Source organism: Syngnathus scovelli, chromosome 2, assembly GCF_024217435.2.
Source record: "Syngnathus scovelli strain Florida chromosome 2, RoL_Ssco_1.2, whole genome shotgun sequence".
Classification (NCBI taxonomy): domain Eukaryota; kingdom Metazoa; phylum Chordata; class Actinopteri; order Syngnathiformes; family Syngnathidae; genus Syngnathus; species Syngnathus scovelli.
In genome coordinates, this window is record NC_090848.1 from 7991154 (window position 1) to 8009669 (window position 18516).

An 18516-nucleotide genomic window follows, 5' to 3' on the forward strand; every position below is an offset into this window, starting at 1 on the left:
GATGTCTCAGGGGAAGTTGCTCTCATTGTGTCATTTTACGTACACAAATATGGTTTTAGACTACAGCAACACAAAAGTTTTCAGAAAACTTTATCATGGCAAAATGTAGGCATAATTCTGAAGTTTGCGTGTCAAACCAGCAGAAAATTTGTTCATCTCAAATGCACCCAAAAAATTTATCTACACAACTTTTTTTCAAGTGGCCCCACTTTATGTTATTTCCCTCGCATGTTTGTATTAACATCAAAACCCCTTAAACGGAAAAAAATAAAAAATTACCACTGATTTACATCTTACCATCATGATGGAAGTACGTTTCATTTTCATTTTGTTTTTGTCACACATACAAAATAGATCCTAAATTTCAAACAAAATAAACTAAAGAAAATTATCTATTTATTTCAACCATTATCATATAGCATGTGTTAACTAAATTAAATGCCCGCTGCGCTTAACAGCAAGTAATTACATGACAAGGGGGTTAAAAATAATAGAGTAAAAAAGATGGTACAAGCAAAGTGAAAAATCTGCACGACAACTGCAAATTAGCTCAACACACAAAAAGTTTCTTCATTTGCAAGACGTCACCTTAAAGGTGACACGGATTGCAGTTTGGGCTCAAAACAATGAACAAAAATCTTTCTCAGCACAAAACAAACAGGAAACCAACACTTAATTATCAGCTGTTCTGATCCGTCAAAGAAACACACCGTGCGTGCGGAGGGGCTTGTAAAACTCAGGTCGGTGTTTGAGAAGTTCACTGCCCTTTTTGCAGAACGTAATTTGCAGTTGCCTTAAAGGGTTGTCACCCGTATCATTCAAGCATCTCCACACACTCGGAAGGTAGACGTCAGTCTAGTGATGCGGTATCGGCGTATAAAGTGTCGGAGAATATTTTTGAGCTCCGATACTGATACCGATACAATACCTCTGTTGCACAGTGTTGGCGTCAGACATTTGTTATTTTATCTTTAACTCCAGAGTACAAACTTGAGATATGGGCGGCATATGGTATGGTGGCAGTGAACTCAAATCAACTTACTTCACAGCCAATAGCAGTTTGTAGAATGATCATTTGTGTATTTAAAACAATCACATAGCTTCAGAAAGTCAGCTTACTTTAATGCTAATAAGCAATGCAGATTTACATATTTAAAGAAAAATATTGGAAGAACACATGCAGACAGATAATACACTAAGACATTGCTTTTTTTTATCCTCGAGGGGAAAGAATACTTATCGTGCTACGTAGATATGAAACTATTGTTCATTTGAGTCTGCGTGAATGTACTATTATACTATCAGCCAAAAGAGAGGCATCATAAGGAGCAGCAAATTCAACTGAATTGTTTAATTCCTTACATTCAGTTTAATTACATTTTTATTTGATTACTTTATAACGTAGTTCAGCAATTTTAACTAGTACATATTGGACATGTAGCACTTGAAAGCAGAAGTAAAAAAACAGTAATTAGATACCCGATTTTAGATGAGATAGATACAGCATGTCGTGTCCAACCGGCTCAAGTCTCAATGAAACAACAGCTTGACCATGAAAATATCTCAAAAATACAGATTGTCAGAGCAGAGAGAATAAACATAGCCTGCTGTCTGCTATGGTGACTGCGTGTCCTATTTTTACATGACTATTTGGGTAATAGACATGTGCTAAGTTTGGTCCACCAGTTTTTTGCTTACCAGTGGACTAATAAAAGCGTTGCAGCTAGCCACATCAAAAGAAATCAATAAAAAAAGAATTTATGCCATCGTACACAATCGGAGGTATCTGAAATGATATAATAATAAATAATGTCCAAATTTAGGCCAGTGGTGTTCAGCTCCGGACGTCGAGGGCCGCTGTGTTTACACTTGATTTAAATAATCAGGGCTCCTTTAGAGCTTACTGATGAGTCGATCATTTGAATTAGGCATGGTGGACGAGGGAGGAATGTAAAATAGGCAAGACAGAGGCGCTCCAGGAGCAGAGCTGGTCATGCCCGCTATAAACAAAATACAGCCGACAAGCACGACTTTCTAAAGGATCAAAGGTTCTCCCCTTTTGTATTTCAACTAGCCGCTTCCTGTGTGCGTCGTAGTGTGTGAATTGTTGGCTTCTTTCATCTCAACAGCTGAATGTGTGCACTTTGTTCGTGTGTGCGAGGTTTGGGGATTTATGCGGGGTATGTATGCGAATGGTGTCCCACCTCGTGCCGTCGCCATTGCACGTGTACTCAGCTTGACACCCTGTCACGTAATGCTCTTTATGTGCCCACACCCTTGGGACACCCCGTTTGTTTAGCAAGCAAACACTGTATACCCAAGCTCCTTTATGTTCTATATGCAGAGGGAAACCCTAAGCGCGTCTTTCACAATACGTGTCAGGAGTGCACAAGTGGTATAAGCCTGCCCGCTCGCTCGCCTCTGTGACGCCAGGGACGTGTTTATCTCGGAACAGGTGTGGGCTGTGGACTCCCCAGACAAGCCAGTTGTAAAAGTTCCTTTTTATCTCGGCAGTTTCTCTGGTGTTGATGTTTTGGGAAGAAAATGTAATGGTTGGGGCGGCAGGGGGGGAACATCTTTCCTCCGGTCGTAGAGATGCGTGCTCTAGATGCTTTGAGCTGGGATAACTTTGATGTGGCCGATTGTCTGTGTTTACTCCTTAAGCGAGATCAAATTCTGCACTTTTTGGCGTATAAATGCTTTAGCATCACTAGCAATCGGAGTTATTTCTCGTGTTAATTCTAACAAACAACATGCCTCAGGTAACACGCGCCGAGTGATGAAAGCTAGTATGAATGAAAGACGTGTTAAAATCAAATCCATAAAACACACTGTAGCTAGTTCTTTTTTTATGTAAATATGTGTTTTCAGTCTTTAGACCAGTCCAAAAAAAGTACACAGTTTTGTCTTTTCCCCCAAAAGAGCAATGTTGATGTTTTAAGAAATTATTTATTAGACACAAAATCTCTTTATGGGTTTATTATTAACACTTATTCCTACTACACTATTGTTTTTTTAATTGGGCTATTTGGACCGCTACTGTGCCACTTGGTGAGAAAATATTCTGAGTCACTATCCTAAAATTATTGTTAAACATAGGATGCTTATTCATAATTCTAATTCTAATCTTTGCTGTTATGCTGCCCTAAAAGTAGCTCACATGACATGCACAACAAATGGAGGCCGACAGGCTATACGTCATCTTCATTGCTGATATGAAGAGGTTATTTTCCGGAAGCTGCATTTGGTTTCTCCTCAGGTCTGGAATATGTCAGGGCGCATTGGTGGTGACTTGTGACAGTAGCGCTACAGTCTCGGTTTTGCTAATTTTCTTTTCTAATTGAGAAGAAAAAGGCTCTGTTCATCCTGGAATGCTGCTGCCGCGGCTGCTTCTGCTGCTTGAGATTCTGTAAATGAGGAGTTCAGATGCTCGCCGCCCTCGCCCGGACACAAAGCACATGCCTTGTTATCAACCCCCGGAATTGTGCATTCTGATTCCTGCAACCATTAGTCTTAGTGTCAGTTATGCATTCGCCTTTTGGTGCCTCGGCATCATGAAGTTTCAGCACGTATTGCAAAAAATATGCTTGGTGGTAACACGTGTGTTGAACACATATAACCCAAAATTAAATTCATGATCTCCGACTTTCCTATTTGTAGCTGACAGCCGGCAAATATTTCCATCAAACTCTTGACCTCAGTTTGAAATAAATTGAAATTACACGGGGATGGACAAGTCCGAGCATCTCCCTCAAAATAAAAAAAAAAGCACAGCGCGATTGATTTGCTGCAATTTAATCCGTCCAAACGACTCTTTGCTGCATTTACTGTTTACTGATAAATTAGGATGCCACGCTGTCCCGTGAAGGAATAAACACACAGAGGCAGAGGAGCTTTATGACATCTTAAGAGGGATGTGCGCGGGCATCTGAGCATGTCTTCGCAAGCTTCTAGTGCATAAATAAACCAACGAAGCAGTAATGGCCTTGTGCACTAAGCAAAAGCAATAAAGCGGCCTACAACACATCTCCCGGGAGTTGGATCTCATCTAAAATAATACCCATTTATTAAACATGATCTCCTCACATAGCTCACTGCCTCTACTGACGGCAATGCAGATTTATGAAAAGCACACACAAATGAGCATGTCCAGCAAAGTCAGCAGCGAAGCATTTCGCTAGGCGAACAAGTGACCTTGATTAGTCCAAGAAGAGAGCTTACTGTTACAGAGTGTCATTAAATCGCCAATAAAATCCAGTGCTTCTCATTTTAGTGCTGTTGAATGGATTGCCTTGAAATGGAGTACAGACATACTATATTCCCAAAGGACAAAACCTTCTTTAAATTTCTTCCCCCGAGCTACCAGTGGCCGTTAGAATATGGCTGAACTGACAGAATAAAGAAACAATGTCACCGACAGTTGTTACAAACAAGTCTGTATTGTGCACATTTTGTATGCTTTTTATTAAAGGGGCAGTTTTCAATTTGCGCTGACGTGTTAGCCTTAGCAAAGTAGGCACAAGATGAGGCCAGACAGTTTTAACAAATGCGCTCTTTAACAACTTTTCAGATTCATGAAAAAATCTTCAAATGCATAATCAATGTAGATGATAAATTTTACGTGTTGAAAAAAATGTTCGATAAGAGGGACACTTCTGCCCAAGGGATAAACATTAGTGAGATAAATTCTTGCACTTCAGTGCTGTTTTAAAATTAAGAAAATAGTAAAAAGTCAATTGTATAAAAATTCCCTCTTGATCCTCTTAAATAAAGTTATGAAAAAAGCAGTCGACAGCCTTCATATCAAGTGGCGTCTTTAAAAATATTAGCCACATATTTTAAAGAGCTATTTCTGGGTAGTGATTAAAGCGAACGGACACACATCTCTAAAATGAACTAGCTCAAATTCCCTTAAATTATATGGTGCAATTATCTTTTTCCTCTAATTCAATGGATAACTGTAAAGGCACTTGTGTAATTTTATTCTCTCTTGTTGGACTTATTTTGTCACCTTATGTTTATACGTGTGAATGTTTCCCATGTTAAAAAGGCCTTGCCAAAAGTCATATTGAAAAAACAATGAATGTTTTTGAATTTCAGGTCTTAAAAATAAAGACAAATAAGAGATGAATACACTATTTCATCTAAACAACAATACTCTATATGGAAATCATGTGTGAGTAAACAATAATCTACAATATGGAACACTATTTCTAAAATTCTGTTCTAGGGTTTCCATGTCCAAATCCTACACTGTTCCTAGGAAATCACAATGTCCCATCACTGGTGAGCTATTCCCAGAACAAGCCTGTGTACATATATGTATGATTGCAATGAAAAGACAAATGCTGATAGCATGTGTGTTAAAATAGTCCATTGGTGGTTTCTTAGCCTCAAACAACACACGCAACATTCTGAACACTACCAATCCTGCAGCTCAATATCCTGTACACACCAGAGTCTTCATTATGACTCTGTTACGGATCACCATCTGTATCGGTCAAACTAATGAACGGAGATAGGAAGGAAGACAGATTTTGAGACCCACGATGCCGGTGTGCGTGTGCCGGTGTGCGTGTGTCTGTGTGTGTGTGAGCAATGCAGCTAAATTGTGCAACTTACATGGTTACGATGGAGCTAAGGGTATATGTTTAACGTTACTTTTTTTCTTTACCACTTCGCCAGAACTGTTTTTGATACACCACCATTTTGTATTTTATTGAAAAGCTATTTTTTTCCATACATATATGAAACGGTACTTTTCAGAAGACATTGGACTGTCTCAAAATCACTGTACTATCTCTCAGTTGTCTATTTTGGTCTAAAATTTGAATCATCACTACCTGTCGAATTCAGTTCTCTTTTTAAACAGAAAATAATGAATTAATTCATTGATACATGAAAAATAGATTTTCTGTCTTTTCAAATGAAGTGGATACATGTAAATATTTTTTTGCGTGCTTGCCAGCATTCTGATTGGACGAATGTTGAATGAATTTTCCTTCTCTTTTAGAGCAGCACCGAAGGACCTCGGAGAGCCAGCGAACCAACGCCGGCCTTGGTTTGAGTGCGTGACCAGCGGATGAGCCTTGTTCATGCGTCTCCCTGCGTGCCACTCCCACATCACTATGAACTGTGAGCAGGACTTTGGAGACGGGGGCTTGGGAGTGACCCTCACATTACGACTGCTCATGCATGGAAAGGTAAAAAGGCCTTCGCTGCGCAATTTGCATCTGCCTCATGAATTATTCACACCGGTGCAAGAAATGATGTGTAACTAAATTGTTGTACTGTCTTGAGTCTTTATGAGGGAAATCAGGCCACCGAGCACCCAAAGATGATCAAAATCATTCCACAGTCGTTACAAAACATCAAAAGCGGAGATATGATATTTTGGGATTTCTCATTATAGTTTCATTTTCTTTTTCAATTTCCGTGAGTCTCAATTTTCTACTAGAGCAGGTGTGTTCGTTTTTATTAGTTTATATCTTTTCAAAAATGCTCTGTTTTAGATTAGTTATTAATTTTAGGGGATTTATGGTGTATATACAGTTTGTCAAATGCAAGATGAAAAAATTGTCACAGTGCTACGCACTCAAGTAAACTATTAATTCGCAAATGACTATTCAACCGTCCTTCTTCCTTACAGACGTATGGCAATACTGAAATAAATACACTTTGAAGCAACTCCAATACCTCATGTATAAAATCAAAGGCGGAAAGAGCATGTTCACTATTAGTTTTTTTTAAACTTAAAAGATATACAATAGTTTCAGTTACTAAAAAAACAACAACAAAAGCTCATTTTTATTGAACTCTGTTTTCAAAATTATGTTTCAATTTTTGTTTGTATTCATCAACTTTAATTATCTTGCTCCCAAATGGGATAGAATTTCAGCTGCAGGGCATATCCAGTAGTGCACAACAACATGCTTGTTGGATTATTTCCATTTTGCATGGTGCTTTAGTTGCTAGGCAGAGTTCATCTGCTTCAGTCATAACTGATTCATAGACCAATGAAAAATAGATGCCACGCCCACTCGGCTGTTTGAAACGTGCCTTGTGCCCTAGTACAGCCAATGTGACAAGTACGGAAACCGTTAACTAGTAAAGTACACATGACATTGCATCTGATTTACCGATATGTACTGAATGTACACTGCCATTCAAAAGTTTGGGGTCATTTGGAAATGCCCTCATTTTTAAAATAAAATTGGTATTTTTCAACAATGTGTTTTTAATGCAATATCTACATATAAAGGCCCATTTCCAGCAACCACCCCTCCAGTGTTCATTGTGTTTGATAATTGTGTTAGAAGGCTAAGGGATGATTAGAAAAGCCTTGTGTGTTTTCATGGAACACACTAAATTGTCTGGGTGACCACAAACTTTTACTTGGTAGTGTCAATGCACGCAACTGCCACATACAGCAGGGATGTTTTTGCTTTGCTTGATGTGCTGAATTTATATTTGTGTTTGTATTACAGGAGGTTGGCAGCATCATAGGAAAGGTGAGCTTCCGTTTTGTCTTTTTTTTAAAAAAAAAAAAAAAGCATGAGTTTAATTTCGTAGCATTCATTTCAGTTTTGGGCAATTTGCGTTTTGATATACGGCTATTAATCTCAGTCATATCCCGCATTGATACATTTTATGATTCACAAACCTTTCTAGCAGCGTAGCGCATTCCCTTCTTGCCTACTTTTATTGAAAGTCAGCAGAAAGCTTGATGGTTGGAATACCCTCAGCCTAAATGTAATTGCCTCAAACCACCCCCATTACCCCTAATGCAACACAGCAATCAATCAAAACAGAGAGAGAGAGAGAAAAAAAAACATTAGTGTATTGACTGCAAGCCTACGATTGAAACTAAACTCCACAGATGCTTTCCCGTTGGCCCCTGGTGGGCACTCGTGGTGTCAGTTTGCTGGGGCACAGCTGCCTTGTAATAAAACACCTGCATCAATAGAAGGTGGAGGGACAAAAAATAGATTTGCACCAATATTAAGGGTGCCCGAAGGAATGACGAATGCTGCAATATGCTACAAGTTTGCTTTTACACTTAAAAACGTGTTCAGTGTTGCATTGAGATACGAATGATGCGACTTAAGACAACAATCAACATTTTTGCCTATTTTCTGTCATGTTACAAGCAAAACCAAAGTGTCATTCAATTTGAAATATTGTCCTTAATTTGTATACAAGGGTGTAATGAAAAAAATGATTTCATCTTGTTCATTTTGCGGGGAAGGGAAGAGGAAATAAGAGACGGATTTACCGTGAAGAGGCACTTGCTCTCCGCCACTTGAACTCAAACCAGCTCTCCATGAGACAAGCCTCCTCGCTCTTCTCCATCAATAACAAGCATGATGGCAGCATCACAAAGAACCGTGTGTCATTCCAAGAAATGAGAGCCCATCATTTTTAAGATGTAAGAAGGAGATGATTAGGTGGTGCACAAAAATACAAACAGACACGAGTGAGAAGAAAATGGAGGCTTGTATGACTCGATCGATGAAGAATTTTGAACAATTTTGAACTTGTAGAAGGTCCTCAGTCCCCACTTTCATTAGACAGACATCAATTACTGCAGTTAAACATCCTCTCGCACAAATGTGTCTGATACAGCTCTGTGTGACACACTATTGCATCAGAACAGCGCAATACGACATCATGCTGAATTCCAATAAGACTTGATTTTAATTGCTTCTGAATAGCGAGACACAACACAAAGTAAAGGAGACTGTGAAGTTGTTGCTTTTTGAAACACGTATAAAACTGCTTTAAAGCTGTCCTTCGTTTTGTTTTGTTTTTTCCAGAAAGGAGAGACTGTGAAACGAATACGTGAGGAGGTACGGTATGCACCACTTACAGCTGCAATCACCACATTTCATCAGCGGCGCCAATGACGACAGATTAACTCTATCCTTGACTCAGTATCTGTTGTCGTGTTTCTCATGTGTGCAATCAATGATTTTTATAACGACATCAATTAAATTGAAACTTTGTTACTTTAGCTAAATACAATGCATGAACAGGCATGGTTGAAAAGAGATTGTTTTCACTTTTTCACAATTGTCATATCTTTTTAGTAAAAAATCCCTGTTTATCACAACAAAATGTCTAAAGTAGCTACTCATCAGTGCCTGTTCATAGTTTCTTACATGCATGGTTCAACAAATAAGACAAAGGGCTTTATCTGTCATTCACAGTTAAATTCAGGATAAAACTGGCAGGTACTGTAACACAACTTAAAAGTGGTGGCCCACCTATGTGTACATGTGTCACAAAGTAATGAGTCTAGTTGAATTTTCAAAATACTTCCCCGTTCCTATCATAAATACGTATTAAAAGGATAATTTTAAAAAATTATAAATAAATAAATCCTGTTCTATCCTTTTGGCCATTTTGAAAATGTCATCATTGTTGGATTCCGCTCGGAAGTAAAAAGCTGTGACTAAATCTCTTGCTTCTTCTTCCAGCCCTTTGACTAGATTTTGCTGAAGATATGAACATTGAAAATATTATGGAACGTTGTGGTATATTGGGTTCTATTCCCCTTTAATTACCCTGCATCGCTTTCAGTGGAGCTGGCATGTTATGACACAAAGCGATACTATACGCTGATGCAACTCTGAATTCAGAATTGCCTGTATTCTGTGAAAGTCCATTAAAAAATAAAATGAAAATTGTCATATAGGGACAAAGAACCACGATAAAGTGAGGGAACACTTGCAGTATTCAGGAATAATCCCTCCCCAGGAAGGAAATGGCCTATAAATTATGAAATAGATTGACGTACAGCAATTATAAACACCAATCTCAGTATTTGTGCTTTTCACTTCAAACTATCTTTATGCGTCTCTCATCAATGTGCTCACTCACCATATCGCCAATCACTGTCGTTTCATGTTTAACAACAGCAGCTTTCCATTTGAATCGCTTTTCACCAATCTCAAGGGCGCAAGTTTATCGAATGTGCTGTATCGACTCGTATTACAACGTAATTAGTCCGACGCTGCAGAGGTACATTTGATTTTCTCTCTAGTTGCAAAGGTTTTATGTTGTCTTCTTAACAAGGCGCATGAATAAACCGGAGAACTGCATGTGAGGTCATGCGATAAAGCCGCTGGACTGAACAGTCGCCCGAGGTCGTCATCCGACTATGCCATCATCCAGCCGTCCACTTTCGGCTTGCGTTACTAACTGTATGAATATCATGCCGTCATCCTCCTCCCCGCCCCCAAGTTGGTCGCACTGTCACAGTGGAATCATGACTCACTGGAGTGACTGGAAAAAAATGGCCCAGAGGATACAGCACTGTGCTGTCACTGCTCATGTGACTGAAACCTTGAAATCAAGGACGCTGAATGGGAGCAGATGAAGGCAGAAGATTTATAATGCAGTAACCATTCCCAGAGCAGAGGCCACGTTAGATGGTCTGTCTTTCAGTCGTCTCTTTGGTTCTTTATCAACCGTTATGCTTCACTAGGATAATGAGGAAGATAGCATTGCAAAATGTGAAATTCAACCCCTTTATGGTAGCTAATCGTATACAGAATACTCTATATGGAAATACAAAAGGAAATGTAAAAACAGAAAATTAAAACTCAGCTCTCTAAACTACAAGATTTTCATGCTGAGGCAGATATAATGACGTCATCTTTCCATGGTCAATTCCACATTCTCCCACTATATCTTTTGAATTACACCGTGAACCAAACTAACTCCAAACAATGCATTTATAAACACAATTTTACTCATCATACAAAGTCACCATTCAAAGACAAATTTTAAGCATCATATCTGTTGACTTCTGTCCTTACAGAGCAGCGCTCGAGTTAACATTTCAGAAGGTTCCTGTCCAGAGAGGATCATCACCATCACTGGATCCACAGAAAGCGTCTTCAGAGCCTTCACCATGATCACATACAAACTAGAAGAGGTAGCGCAACATTTTACTGAAAATCTAATGAGTCTCCTCAACTGATTAACTGAGATGAATAATCGGCTAGCCATCATATATGTATTGAGACTCACATCTTAATACGTTTATTTGAATTATCAATCAGGGTTAAGATGTCTTCTTAGTTTCCTTTACTTTTTTTTTAACTATTGTATTTACCACTTTGCAATGCCGATTATTGCTTGCGGTCGATTAATGGCTAATCACGGGTTTGGCAACAACATGCCTGCCCGAAAAAAACAGATGGTGTTTTGCAGCGGTGCCTCATGAGACTGGTAGCACGGTCACTACACCAAAATATTAAAGTCTATCCTCAAAAAAATACCAAAGCACATGGCACTATGCACAGCTAACTGAAAAGGTAATCACTAACGCTAACTGCCGAGCAGGGTGAAATCATATCAGCCACCTTCTTGTAACAGTAAAAAGACAAACAATAATGTATGTCCTGCCAGAAAAAGAAAATGAAGGCATGTGTTCAGTCATTAACCTCTTTTATGTAATGTCGCCAGAGAAAATATCAAGGTTGCATTTTTTTTTTTTCTTCCAGCAGATACACTCATAGTCCTCGTCCTTTTCCTACACCCTCTGACTCACTCATCCATGTACGAATCACAAACACCTTCAGGGTGTCACAGATAATCAGATCTTTTAAAACTCTTGCAACAATCCACATAACATAACTGCAGGTTTTCTATGTAACATTTCAAAGCATTTCCACTTTTCTGTATTTTTGTAGGTCGACTTGCGCGTTGTCCAAACCAAAATAATTTAAAAAGTGTGTTATATTGTTTGTTTTTACCATTTCTTCTGGATGCAAGTATTAAAACAGGCTTGTAAAGTTGTCAAGCAACGGGCTGGATCAAATGAAATCATTTGCCTGTAATGGATTGAGGGGGGGAAAAAAACAGAACTCAAAGCTGTTTCTCCACATGATACAAAAATCATTTCCCAAGCATCATCTCAACAGCGTCACTAATGTGCTCTCAGCATGTTCGATTAGCCTCCCAACACAAGTAATACAGGGTGAATATTATTTTCTCCACAATTTAATGTGCTTTCAAATAGGTGAAACGCACTTCTTGAATAGATGTGAAGAAGCGACTCAAGACGAGGATACGTTTTTAAATCACATTAGTGACATGACACTAAATGAAACATCATTTAATGTTATTTGCCCTTTAAAAGTAATAAGTCAATTAATTGATGTGTTTTGCATACATGGCCAATGTAGCAATACGGTGAATTCAAAGAACGTCCAGACTTTTTTTTAACCACTTTGTTGTGATGAATTTACCAGCGCCTCTGCTGCTTGTATTCAAATTGTGCAATCCATCTAGCCACAATTACTTCCAGATGTATCGACACTCAGTTTCCATATAAATTCTTAAAGTTGGCTAAATCAATCAGTCCTAACAAGCCGTGTATACAACCTAATGCATCTTGCTGTTTATCAATGACTAATAGAATGGGAATTGTCTCCATGGTGATCAAGCACCGGCCTCCACCTCTAATTAAAAGGATGTCACAGTAGAAAAGGATGACAAAACAGGAGCGCTAGTCTACTCAAAGATTTTTCCTCTCCTCTATTCAAAGTTGTGTTCCGGAGATGTATTTCAGTTTCTATGGCAACATATGAACTGACACACTGTGTGCCACCACGCTCGACCTTAACACAAATAAAACAAAGGGAATAATGCGTTTGCTGGTCGCCGAGCGTTCCAATCGTCTGGAGTCTCATCTGCACACTTTCATTAAGCAAAGGAGCACAGCCGCCTCTTTTGTGCATTGTAAAAATACACAAGAGGGCTTGTATGGCTCATGCAATCTCAAACTACAATTGCACTAATAACGCCAGAGTAGCACGTGTTTGTTTTTTCTCAGGTGTCATGGAAGCAATTGAATCTTTTGTTATCGGAGCTGCCCGCAAGCCAACACATTGCAGGGATTAAACCCCGCAACAGTTGTGTGTGAGTGCGCGTTGTTTGTTGTTGTGTGAAAAGTAATGAAGAGGTGGCAAATATACTCACACACTACTTGGGTACAAGTAAAGATACTTGTGGAAGAGACAGTTGGAAGAAATAGAAGTAATAAAGATTATACCAATAAGAGTGTTGCATTAGATTTTCGACATGGTGAAAGCGCTGACCTGCCTAGCTTGGTGGAATCTGGTTTGCCAAATTGAAAAACAAAAACAGCAAGCATTGCTTTACCAAATAAATCCAAATTATGAATCCTCTCAGCTTCCCATGGCCTCTCCCACCGCTTCATCTGATCCAATTCTGTCTTTTTAACTTTTGTTGCCAACCAGAGAAATCTCCCAAGGCCCAACAAAACAAGTCGTGGCAGTAGGTTTCACAGAAAATAAATGACACCTCATCAGTCACGTCTTTTATCTGCTACTGGTTGTTTTTCCCCGATGCGTGTTCCTGAAGACTGTAATGACAGGTACATGTTCTCCACAGATTAATTTAATGTCCTTCAGTCAGGTTCACTAGCAATTCATACAAATATGGAAAATCTATTTTATTTGTCAAACATTGCGACCTTCCTCTTTAGGTTTGAGGTTTAATGAATTTGTAAAATACTCATAGTGAGAAGAAAATAGATATTTTACTCAAGTAAAGCTCTGCCACCAGAAAAAAACGACATAAGTACAGAAATAAAATATTTGTGCTTGGTTACGTTCTCCACAGAAGTGAGGGGAAATTGTTGAATGTTCAAAGTTATTATGTGCCTCCTATTTTTAGATCAAATCAAGAAAGTGTTTTGACTCCACAGACAAGCCGAGTGCTCTTATTCTAACGAGAGTCGACGTCACAACGCCCTGTCGGAGAGGCTGAAAATAGATGCAAAGAAACACATCATAAAGTGCTACTTTAAAGTTCAGTGGTTGCGAAATGATTTTCAAGTTGCTTTTAGGAGATGTGAATACACACGTCGCAAGACAAACTAGTTTTATTGCCAGATGGTCCTCGCACATTTAGCGTTGTCGCACATTAGCTAGGCGTTGATGAGCGGAAGTGAAACAGCAGAAAATGTTGACATTTTAAATTCTTCTATTAAAAGCTGCCTTTCCTCCCACTTATAATGTTTGCTGGTTTTGCTAAAAAAAAAAAATCTACCAAATCGAATGCATTGTTTCATGAATGATTCAATGTGAATAGGGATATCGGCTCTCAAAATTATTAGGAATCCCTGAAAATGTATTCTCTGAGAAATCCAAACTATATGCATACGCAGATAGGCTCTATTTAGGAAGATGATGTTTGGGGATTTGATTTTGAGTGGTTGAGTTCCTTTTGCATCGCTGTAGTATAAAAATCGCAGTTGAGAGCTTGATTGCTCTCGACCGGCATCAGATGGAGTGTGACATCACAAATGAAGGCACGCTCATTAAACACTGATTCTTCATTCCAATTTCCAAAGATAATTTCAACTTGGATGCTGATGAAGTGGTAAAACTCCCTTCGCGTTGACACTTTTTGGATGATGTGCCATTTTGTCACTTGGGGTTCTGTGGGAAAGGTTTTGTCGAAAGATCATTGGTGGAACTGCTTTTTGCTTGAATGACAAGTTGGCAACCTGACAAATGTCACAGTCATATTTCTTTCCTAACATACTCTAGCCAATTCTGAAGATATCCTTTATGTTTGGATTAATATAAAGTAGAGAAGGTGTTCACAAGTGCAAATGTTGACTCTTGAGTTCCTTTTTTCTCTTATGGAAAGGATCTCAAATGACTTTCTGACCCGACTTAAAGTTGTTCGAAAGAGAGTGGCCATTGGGCCGATTTTTTATTTTCTTTTTTTTATTCGCTTTGTGAGCTCTACAGTTGACTGCTACTCTAAGTTGAAGATTACTGTCAAACTAAAAATCAACACGAGTTTACCTTAATGCAAGCATATTTGCTATATACATTTGTAGCAAACATGCCAAACTTAGCATTGATACTTTAGAAACCTTTTAGCAAGTTATGGTTGAACATAAATGGTGGGGCAACACACGACACATCTAACATAAAATAAAATGCTCAACAAGCAAAGCCCAATATAACCAATAAAAAAAGTCCCGTTCAAGTTCAAAGTCCCGTATTAACCTTGAGTGGTTTCATCCCTCCCCCTGCATGCTCCTCCTTGGATGGCCAAGTGTCTTTTATTTTTCCCCTGGGCTGTCTCTCTTGTGCGTTCTCTTTATCCTGTTGACAGTTACTGTGTGTCTCTGACAGGACCTGACAGCGCTGGTGGCCAATGGCACCATCAGCTCCAAGCCACCAGTCACCCTGCGGCTGGTCATCCCTGCCAGCCAGTGTGGCTCTCTTATCGGGAAAGGAGGGGCAAAGATAAAGGAGATCAGAGAGGTAAGCATCCTCCCAGTCGATGGAATGATTAAGCCAAGGAATGCAAATGGATATTCTCCTGTCCAAGTCCCAAATCCACTGCGTTACAGTAAGGAGAACTAATTCAATACAAGAGATGTGAGTCTAAGTCTAAGTCTAAGTCTAAAAAAAAAAAAATGTCAAAGATTTATTATTGAACACTGTTTATCATTGTGGTTTTAGCGAATCTAAATTTAAGCTCAACACAACTGTGTCTAAAAAGGCAGACGTTTTAAAACAGCTCTCATTCGACTGTGCAATGCGACACAATGTTGTGGTTGGTCGGTGTGTTGCTGTAATGAGATTGCACCAAACCTGCAGTGTGAGATGATCAAGATACATTACTCTACATTGATATGGAATTACTTTTCATATTTCATTTTAAGCAAATGTAGCAAATGATGGTGATGCATGTGGGTTATGGTCAATATAGTAAATATGACCTCATTCATGAAAATATAACACACTGAGATCTTCATTCACGTTCTTGCTTAGTGTGTTTTTTCTGCGGGAATTCCAGCACTTCAAAAAGTTTCTGAGGTTAACTAAAGCACTGATAATGTCATGATCCAAATACCCGCTCTCCTGTGCTTGCTTGGCAGGTATCGCCGTGTTCACAATAGCATTCTAACAGTCTTTAATTAAGTACAACTGTGCCTGATGGGAAGCTCATTAGTTTTCAAGGTATTAATCAACAGAACATTTTGAACTGACGATGACACTGGATGAGTCAAGTTTTTATCCTCGGGTGAGTATGGAATGTTTCAAGGTTTGCCCGTCCAACTGTGAAACAAGCCAGCATGGTTGGGGACCAAGTCATGGGAGTTTATAAATAGCACAGCAAAAAATCTAAAGGCTGGATTGTCGATAAAGTACAAGCAAATGTAACCATGATGGAAGAATTAGCCTTTGAGCTCGTCTTTGGAGAGCGCCTCATTAGAGCCTCTGATAATTACAACCAGAATCTCTATTCAATGAAGCGCATTAGGCGGCAGGAGGTTAAACATGACAACATTTTCGGCCCGTATAAAACTTTTGAATCGAATTAACATCTATTGTCAAGGATAATTAAGATCTTGGCAGCGCCTTGCAAAATTTTCTGCAGTTCTCTGCAGTGTTTTCATTGTGCCTTTTAAATAACCCACAGTCAGATCGTGACATCAGCTGCATGATAAATTTATAGTTTTTGCCTCAGTCATTAAGAGCAATGCGCTTCATTTCCCCAAACATTCTGCAACATGGTCCTTTATCAGCAATCTGGAAGGTCATCTGGCATAGAGAAGCTGGGCTTGTGTAATTACAACTTGTCTCATCAGCCTAATCTTTCTTTGAAACACTCCTATCGTTTGCAGACCACCGGAGCGCAGATACAAGTGGCGGGGGATTTGCTGCCCAACTCCACTGAGCGAGGAGTGACGATATCTGGTAATCAGGACTCTGTAATCCAGTGCGTCAAACTCATCTGTGCGGTGATCCTGGAGGTAGGAAACACCTCTTATCTCATATGCTTTACTCGTCTGATGAGAAGGGGGTGCAGCTATCAATCAAACTGGATTTATAAAGCGCTCTTTATATAAAAATATGGAGGCACGGGGAAGGAACATGGCGTAACCGTGACCATGATCCATCACAGTGAAGACGACTGTCTGAGAAAACTCAGTAGATAACAAAAAAAAATCCTTAAAAAATGTATCAAACCTGTGCTATGACGTCAGTGACAGAAAGGCCTTCTAGCACGATCCAAAGCGCTGACCTCCATTTCCAATTTACATGAAATTGTGTTCATTTATTTTTAACAGTTCATTTTATAATGGGTCTCTTGGCTGCCCAGTTTCTAGTTGTAATGTAGATTAGATTCACATTTGGGGATTTTATTTTATTTTTTTCTCTATCAATCTTGATTTGCTCTCCGATTTATCGATCTCTTTCAAAGGCCACGGACACTCTTGTTCAAGTATGCTATATCACACGACTGAAGCCTTAGCACATTAGGGAAATGTGGTGAGTCACAAGGAGTCAAAAGGTTTTTGTCTCGTGTCCGAGCTGGGGGTTGTGACTCTGCAGAAGACAGCAAAGAAAGTGGCCCGCAGCAAAGTCTGTCCACCTTTAGACGCCAGCTCAACAGCTCTCTTGAGGAAGCGGCAGAGGAGATAAGGAAAAAGGAAAAAAAAAAAACAACCCCGAGCACAATTTCCCTCCTGTGCCTTCATGGGAGCGCACAAGTCCTTTTTGTTCCGGTGTTACAGCTGGACCCGACTGACTAATTGCTAGTTTGATCCAGTTTGCAGTGGCTTTCTTCAAAGCAAGCTGCATTGGGATTCAGTACTAGAGACACCCTGCTTTGGGCTCCGAGATTTAAATTATGCAAAAATTATACAAAGAATTGGCTGTGGCTGCTCCAGCAGAAAAGACGCTCCAAATTTTGAAGGCCCCTCCCCCTCTATAACAGCACCATCAACACTGTGGTTAACTCGATAAGATATCTAAATTAAACCGTGTCGCGCACAATGTATAAACTCCTTTTCTCGCCGGCCTTTGAAGAGTTTTATCCCAAAACGGATGCTAGATTTCCCCACAAAGACGAAGGAAAGCTCCAAGCTATCATCCTCTGCAGAGCTCCTGTTATTCAATGAATGACCAATTTGAACAGAATAAAAACAAGAACCCGGGAAAAAGCTCATTAGCAGTTTAGAACATCATTAATTGTTATTGTGCTTTAATGTGGCGCAGCACGTAACTTCGGCTCTCGAAGCCTCTTTGCTCGGCAGCATGTAACTTCACCTTAAAGGTTTACACTTTGCCCTCTCTTTTGGCTCCTCAGTCCCCCCCAAAGGGCGCCACCATCCCCTATCGGCCGAGCCCGTCGCCGGCCGCCCTTCTCATCGCAGGCAACCAGGTAAGTAGGAACATTGACATTGACCTGCAGTCACACTTGAGCAGATTTATTTCAGCAGCCAACCCGAATGTTAATGAACACAATGACGGGATGTGATGCTCAATAGGGAAACTATGAGATATTCTTCTTGAATATTGCCTGAATACTGAGGGCAAGAATGAATTGAAGACACTGCTAGATATGGCTCATATAATCCCATTCAGGCATTTTACATTGAAATTTGAGTCAGGCTGTAAATCATGGAACAGAGTTTTCTTAAAACTTGTGAATATTTTAATT

General features: G+C 39.5%; 1 protein-coding gene across 2 annotated transcripts in view; it reads left to right on the plus strand.

Moving 5' to 3' along the window:
- pcbp4 (poly(rC) binding protein 4) overlaps positions 1–18516 on the plus strand; it is a 40649-nt gene that overhangs the window by 9628 nt on the left and 12505 nt on the right. For both annotated transcript variants that reach the window (XM_049752934.2, XM_049752933.2), the window contains 7 exons: positions 6014–6203; positions 7488–7511; positions 8817–8849; positions 10826–10942; positions 15192–15323; positions 16694–16822; positions 18163–18237. In XM_049752934.2, the coding sequence (XP_049608891.1) occupies positions 6096–6203; positions 7488–7511; positions 8817–8849; positions 10826–10942; positions 15192–15323; positions 16694–16822; positions 18163–18237 (618 nt within the window). In that variant the 5' untranslated portion in view covers positions 6014–6095. The remainder of the gene's footprint in view (positions 1–6013; positions 6204–7487; positions 7512–8816; positions 8850–10825; positions 10943–15191; positions 15324–16693; positions 16823–18162; positions 18238–18516) is intronic.